This window comes from Chiloscyllium punctatum, chromosome 48, assembly GCF_047496795.1.
Source record: "Chiloscyllium punctatum isolate Juve2018m chromosome 48, sChiPun1.3, whole genome shotgun sequence".
NCBI classification, from domain to species: Eukaryota; Metazoa; Chordata; class Chondrichthyes; order Orectolobiformes; family Hemiscylliidae; genus Chiloscyllium; species Chiloscyllium punctatum.
The window spans coordinates 27,562,242-27,570,130 of NC_092786.1; the positions used below are offsets into that span (position 1 = coordinate 27,562,242).

Here is a 7,889-nt window from a genome sequence, read left to right on the forward strand (position 1 = left end):
AGGACCTTCAGCCGATCAAGTCTATGCCAGTCAAAAACAAGCACAAAGCTGTTCTAACCCTATTTTCCAGCACTTTGTATTCTCATTCCTGATGAAGGGCTCCTGCCCAAAACGTCGATTTTCCTGCTCCTTGGATGCTCCTTACCTTTTCCAGCACCACTCTAGTCTTGACCCTGATCTCCAGCATCTGCAGTCCTCACTTTCACCATTGCTTTGTATGCCTTTGCATCACAAATGCACATCTAACTGCAACTTAAATGTTATGCGGGTTTCTGCCTCTACCATCCTCAATGAGTTTAAAAGTCTCACCACCTCCTCAGCGAAAAGAAGTTCCTCACATCTCATCTAAATCTCCTATCCTTTACCTTAAATCTGTGCCCCTGGTCATCAATCCTTCCATCAAAGGGAAGTGTTTCTTTCCATTTACCCATAATTTTCCCCACCTGAATCATGTGCCTCCTCAGTCTCCTCTACTCCAACAAAAACAATCACAATCTATCCAACCTCTCTTAATAACTAAGATTCCCCAGCCCAGCCAACACCTTAGTCAATTTTAAATTTTCTCTATACCCTTTGCAATATAATTACATCCCTCCTATAATGAGGGTTCCAAAGTGCACACAATACCCTGTCGTTTTAAATTACTTGATGAAATAATTTCAGGAGCTTCAAGCTACAGGTCAACCCAGAAAAGCTTCTGGTGTAGCATTCCATCTCAATGAGGATTCAGCAGATTTTCAGAGGGTTGGTATGGACTTGATGTGATTACATTGTAGGTGATGTAGACAATGGATCATTCAAATTCCAAAACACCTTTTCTCATACATTCCAAAAGTGACATGGCACAAATGTTAACCCCAGTCTCAGCACTTCCTATCTTCCTAGGTGCCATCCTATCTCCTGTCTGAAGTCTATACTTCATTCCCATCCCTGACTAAACCCTATTGCTTTACCTTTCTTGTCATGGACAGGATGGTCTTCACATTCCAATTCCAAGTGATGCTTCAAGGTTAAAGCTAGTTCAGCCACTTTGTACTTTCACATAAACTGACTGCTACATTATGTGTTTATATGTTTACATAACCATTCTTTTAAAATGACTACTTTCTTGAACAAGAATAAAAGAAAACAAATCTTAAACAATTTCCAGAGGAACCTCAATTATCTGAATTTTGGTTTATCCAAACAAGATCTTAGGGTCCCAATGTTTGGCTAAACTGTATTATTTGAACATTTGATTATCCAAATGTTTGATTATCCGAACAAAATATTCCCCGCCCATGTTGTTCGGATAATCGAGGTTCCTCTGTATATGATTACTGCCTATTAACTAAAACTCTCTCCATCATGCTAATCCCAGCTGGAATTTCATAGATTTACAGGTTAATTCATTTCATACCCAAATTTCTCCCTAAAGTGCAGCCTAACCAACATTTATACAACTCCAACACAATCTCCCTGTTCATAAACTCTATGCCTCAGCAAATAATGGCAAGTTTATTATATGCCTTCTTTACAACTTTATCCTAATTATGTCCTGATACCTTAAAGAACCAATGGACATGCACACCAAGGTCCCTCGCAACCTCAGTGCATCCCAGGGCCTTTTAATTCAACATGTATTTTCCTGCTTGCAGATCCTGCCCAAGTGCATCACATTGCATTTATCCAGACTGAAGTCCATTTGGCACTGATCAGCTCATCTGAACAGCCTATCCAAATCCTCCTGTAGCTTAAGGCTATCCTCCTCTCTGTTTAACCACCCCACCAACTGCTATAATCATCAGCAAACATACCGAACAACTCTCCTACTTTTAAGTCTAAATCATATATATATATATCACAAACAGCTAGGAGTCTGTAGAAACCAATTGGACAAAAGTTTCCAGTCACACAAATGCCCCTTTACCATCACCTTCTGCTTAATGCTCTGCGAGGGTGGAGCGAATAGGTGGGAATAAAGATGGACAGGTAGTTCAGTAACTATTAGCTAAAACATTGTCCTCCAACCTTTTCAAGCACAGGATAACTTTTTTAATTACATGAAGAAAATATCGAAGGCATACAGGATGCTTATCTTTATCATTCAATGTATAGGCTATAAGACCAGGAAGGTTACTGTTGGAGCTCTACAGAGCTTTGGTTAGGCCACAGCTGGAGTATGATGTGCAGTTCTGCTCACTAGTATAAGGAAAGATATGGTTGCACTGTAGGGGTACAGAGCAGGATATTGCCTGGGATGGAGCATTTAGCAATGAAGAGAGGCTGGATAAGCTCTGTTGTTTTCTTTGGAGCAGAGAAGGTTGAGGGGGGACCTGATAGAGGTGTATAAGATTATGAAGGTCATGTAGAGTGAGTAGAAAGCAGCTGTTTTCCTTAGTGATAGGGTCAAGATTGAGGGGGAACACTTATACGGTTAAAGGCAGGTGATTTAGAGATGATTTGAGTAAAAAGATTTTCACCCAGAGGATTAAGATGAAGGAACTAAATGTTTGCAGTATCCAAGTTTGCAGAAAACACAAAGTTGGGTCAAAGATTGAACTGTGAGGAGGATGCAAAGATGCTTTAGTGTGATTTGCACAAGTTAAGTAAGTGGGCAAATGCATGTCAGATGAAGTATAGTGTGGATAAATGTGAGGTTACCGAATTTGGTGGCAAAAACAGGAAGGACATTTATCTGAATAGTAATAGATTGGGAAAGGGGAAAGTGCAACAAGATCTAGTTGTCCTTGTATGCCAGTTACTGAAAGTAAGCAGGCAGGTGCAGCAAGCAGTAAAGATGGCAAGTGGTGTGTTGGCTTTCACAGTGAGAGCATTTGAGTACAGGAGCAGGGATGTCTTGTTAGAGTTGTGGTGGGCCTTGGTGAGACCACACGAGGAGTACTGTGCACTATTTTGCTTTCATTATCTGAGGAAAGATGTTCCGAGGAAAGTGTGAAGTGATTTGTTTTGGTAGGAAGAAGAGACAATATACATAAATGTACAATTCTAAATGGAGTGCATAAATGGAGGGGTGGATATACCTGGATGAACTGACACTTCCAGGACTGATTTAGAGCACAGTTTAATAAAAAAGGGTCCTGATCTCAATGAATATGGGCATAAAATACAAAGGCAATGCAGTTATTTATAATAAATCTGTATAAAACACTCATTTGTACCTAATTGGATGACTTTTCCAGTTCTGGGCACCACACTTTGAAGGATGTGAATGCATGAAAGAGATAGTTGAAAAGATTTACACGAATACATTTTTTTTCTTCATGGATTATGGATGTTACTGGCTTGTACCAGCATTTGTTGCCCATCCTTAATTGCCTTTTGATCCTTTTGAACTGCTAGGACACTTCAGAGGGAAGTTAATAGTCAACCCTATTGCAGTGGGTTGAGAATCCCAGTTAGGCTAGATCAGGGAAGGACAATAGTGAACTAGATGGGTTTTTATGACAAGCAACAGTGGTTACATGGTGACAGCTAGACTAAACTTCAATCCCAGAATTTTTATTGAATTCAAATTTCACATCAGCTATGGTGAGATTCAAACACATATCCACAGATTACCTGGAATTGTGGATTACTATTTCAGTGACACTCCCCATAGGAGCAGAAATAGACAATTTAGACAATTGTGTTTGCTCTGCTATTCAACAAAATCATGGTAAATCTAGTAATCCTGAGTTCCATTCTCCTGTCTTTCCCCAGAACACTAGATTCCCTTATATTCCATTTGCCAAATTCACTTAACCTGTTTATATCCCTCTGTAGTTTCAGTGATGAGAAAGTTTGCTGCTCAATTTTGTATATCTCTATCAAATTCCTCCCTCAGCTTCCTCTGCTCCAAGGAAAACAAAGTCAGCTTATCCAGTCTCTCCTCATAACTGAGACTTTCCATCCTAGACAACATCTTGGTGAATCTCCCTGCTTCCTCACCAGTGCAATCATATTCTTCCCATAGTGTGGTGACCAGAACCGCACACAGTATTCCAACTGTGGCCAACCAATATTTTACAAAGTTATAACAACATTTCCTTGTTCCTATAATCTATACCCAGGCTAATGAAGGTGAGTATCTGATGTACCTTCTTCACCACCCTGTCTACCTGTGCTGACACCTTCAGGGATCTATGGACTTGCCACCAAGTTCCCTTTATTTCTCAGTACTCCTTAGGGTTGTGCCATTTGTTGAGTCTATCCTTCATTTATTAGACCTCCCATAATTCATCACCTTGCACTTAGCAGGATTAAATTCCATTTGCCATTGCTCTATCGACCTGGAATTGATATATGTGTTGCATTCACATGTGTGTATGTGATTGCATGCAAATTGGACAAGTGCTGCCTGCAAATCCTGGTCCATCAAACTGCTTCAACACATGCGAAGCATGTTGCTTGTCAGCTCATACAGGATGGTACGTTGACATGGCAGGTCATATAATCCTTTTAAGCAAGATGGGAAAGGAGACGAAATCTTCAGGTTGGATAACACTTTTCCTGTACTAAAATACTCAGCTATTTTTCTTTTCACAGCCATTGTTGGAGGTGGGCCACATGTGAGCATGCACCAGCACTTCTCCAACATCATACGAGAAGAAGGCTTATTCGGTCTTTATCGAGGATTCACGCCTAACTGCATGAAAGTGGTCCCTGCTGTAAGCATCAGCTTTGTTGTTTATGAGGAAATGAAAACTCTCCTTGGCCTCACCTCCTATTAACAGCCATGAAAAGCCAAAACATTTAATTCACTCTTCCCCTCCTTCTCTTCAATCCTGAACCAGAAAAGCAGGACCTGATGGAATGGAGATATTATTAGCAGATGTGATGAGCAGAAACTCTAGTGGAAATCTAGTAGAGCTATCCAGTGCACCCATAGTCTGCTTAGTGGCAAGCAGACCACTAGCCCTTAGCCAAAAGCCATTTGCAGGCTAATTAGTAGCTTCCAGAACTGACCCAAATACTCTCCAGAAACTAAATCATTCACTGAAGGCCAGCAACCAAACAATGCTGTCCAGCAAAGGCCAGCACACCAATCAGAAAGTACACAAGGGACCAATCCCATGAGCAGGAATCTTCCAAACACTACTTTAAACAAGGCCAGCTTACCAACCAGCTCAGCCACCAGAGCCTATTTCATCACAGAGGCAATTGACCAGAGAACAGGTCACTAGCTAGCCATTCCATCAAAGGCCACTGTTACAACTTCTCAATTCATCAAAGAACAACTTGCCAACTACCCAATCCACCAGAATGAACTGGGCAATTCACCAGAAACTAATTAGAAAACGAGCCAAGTAACCAGAAACCAGCTCACCAACAAACCAATCCACCAGCGACCAGCTCAACAACCAGCCAATGCACTAAAGACAATTTGCCAATTAATCAATTCATCAGAGACAGGCTTACCAACTAGGTAATCCAACAAAAACCACTAAGCCAGCAGAGATCAATTCACCAAAGTTATTTCATCAAAGACCATCTCTACAACCTTCTAATCTATCAGAGTATATCTCATTAACCACTTACTCCAATGGAGGCAGCTCACAAACCAACTGCTTGAACAGAAACAGTTGATGTATATTTTGTTCCACAAATCCGGACGACACAAGTTTCTGTACAATGTTAGATGCTTTATTATCGGACAGCCAACGAGAGATTCAAAATGTTCCCAAAGTAGCTGTGTCTACTTGTGATGACACTTCTCCATAAATCTCTGCCCTACTCACAAAGACAGTATTTTTATAGAGATTAAACAAAAGGTTTATCAGTCACATGGTCGATTGTCATTACGATTATGAATTATGAATTTACAAAACCTAATAAATGTTGATGTCCTGTGATAACTTGTGATTGGATTACAGAAATTGATTATCATACTCTTCATGATCATGTGTTGATGGGAAGAGATTAAAACAGAAGGATTTTGCCTGTTCTCAATGGGGGATTCACATACCTATGCTAATCTGGAGAGGAAGTAAGACAGTGGGAGCAGGAGGCTGTTTAACAGGGTTGTGGCCAAGGCTATCAGTCTTATCTGGGAAGGGAAAATACTGGAGTCTGATGCTACAGGAGAATTCACATGTGTGGCTCCACTAGGCTGCATTCCTGAGGTAGAGTCAGCCTCCCCCCTTACTGAGATGTTCTGTCTGTATTGTTATCATTTGATACTGCAGTCAGTCATTTGGTAGTGGAATGTTTAACCCTCAAGTCCCTAATTTGTCCTGAAAGAGAAGCAAAGCCTGGAACTGACCCCTCTGTGGCATTTTAATTTCCTCATTCCCTCCTTTTGATCATTTGATGATCAATCAGGTCTCCTCAGAGTCTATTGTGAAAACATCTGGACAACAGGGCCATAGGCACCGAAGCACTAGAATGCAGGATATTACAATTAGTATTGTAATTCCGATATGCAGGCCTCCCAATCCTCCAAGAATGCCCCCTAGTGACCACCCTCCCTTGCCATCGCTGAACCCTTACTATCGAGTTTGGAGAATCTGAATTTCCTGTGTGATGTGTTTAAAGAGGTCAGTGATGTTAGTGGACTCGTTAGGGATGTAGGTGCAGCACAACATTCCCCATGGAGCACGACCCCTCCAGGGGTTGGCTTTCAACCCTTGTAAACTGTCAGGGTGGAAACAGCGCACCACCCCACAGCCTGAGAGCAGGATTATTCCAGAGGTGGCCTGTGGTTCTGTTGTGGATGCCAGACCAATCAAATATAAAGTACACATATTCTGTTAAGTTCTGCATAGGTTTGACCCAAGAATGGTAGAGGAGCATTCACTCATTCCCACATAAGTGCCTTCCTGCCTGAAACAAATGGTGTAGTCGATGGTATTGTTGAGAACAACAAGGGAGGGGGCCTACACAATTGGTTATAATTAGGGTGATACCAGCCCCTAAATGAAGTCAGATTATAACCTGCCGACTGCTACTCTCCTGTGTAATCGGTGTGAGAAATGTCACCGGAAATGCTTCAAAGCCGTAGCCATTTGGCCAGTTCGTGCCAGCGAAAAGGTATGGGTCACTAAGGGATTCCTCCCACCAAGTGGGGGGAGGCATGTGGGCACATACTCAGCAGTGGATGTGTCTTCCCATTATGTGGGTTTTCTGATAGGCTAGGTGCAAAAAGGTATTATGCTGAGGGCTGTGAATCTGGGATCCATCTATTCTCAAGGCCCCCCCCTCCTAAAGTCACCAAGGTCACAAGTATGGAAAACATCCTTGTCTTAGTTGTTGTCTGTTTCCGCACTGACTCTTTTGCAGTCAGTTCTGTGTAACCACCGGAGATGGCCTTGTACTTGCACAGCCGTGGGAATTGTTGGCAGCACTTCCCATCTTGGTCCCATGTTCTTTCATTCCCAGTCCTGGCTCAGAAGTGGGATAGTCTCCTTCAGGCAGACTGTCACTTTCTCTGTAAGCCTGGCATACCTGCAAATGAAAACTTTGGAAAGATTTGGTTAGCCCCTGTAGGCACACCCTAACCTCCCCTCTCTGGGTGTTCATATCTAGTCTCCTTGGGACGGGGTGGGGGTCAGACTATCCCTGGTCCCCATCGGGTCCTCATGGGCTTCCCATAAACCACCTCAGCAGGAGACTGACCGGTTTTGCTTGAAGGGATAACCCTCATGTGGAACAGGGCCAAGGGTAGGACCTTCAACCAACTGAGGCCTGTTTCTTGTTTTGGCTTTGTCAGCTTATTTTTTGAGGGTACCATTTGCTCATTCCACCACTCCAGCTGCTTTTGGGTGGTGAGTGCAGTGGAATTGTTGTTTTATTGCTAGTTCCCTGCAGATCCCATGGTTAATCTTAGCCCTAAACTGTGGCCCATTGCCTGAGCTTATTGTCTCTGGGAGTCCATAGTGGGGAATTATTTCCCTCAACAATATTTTTAC

At 42.3% G+C, this 7,889-nt stretch overlaps 1 protein-coding gene across 1 annotated transcript in view; it reads left to right on the forward strand.

Annotated features, from left to right (window-relative positions):
* LOC140469157 (mitochondrial adenyl nucleotide antiporter SLC25A23-like) overlaps positions 1-5,767 on the forward strand; it is a 49,392-nt gene extending 43,625 nt beyond the window's left edge. Inside the window, exon 6 of the mRNA XM_072565474.1 lies at positions 4,528-5,767. Within this exon, the coding sequence (XP_072421575.1) occupies positions 4,528-4,712 (185 nt within the window). The 3' untranslated portion in view covers positions 4,713-5,767. The remainder of the gene's footprint in view (positions 1-4,527) is intronic.
* The last annotated feature ends 2,122 nt before the right edge of the window (positions 5,768-7,889 follow it).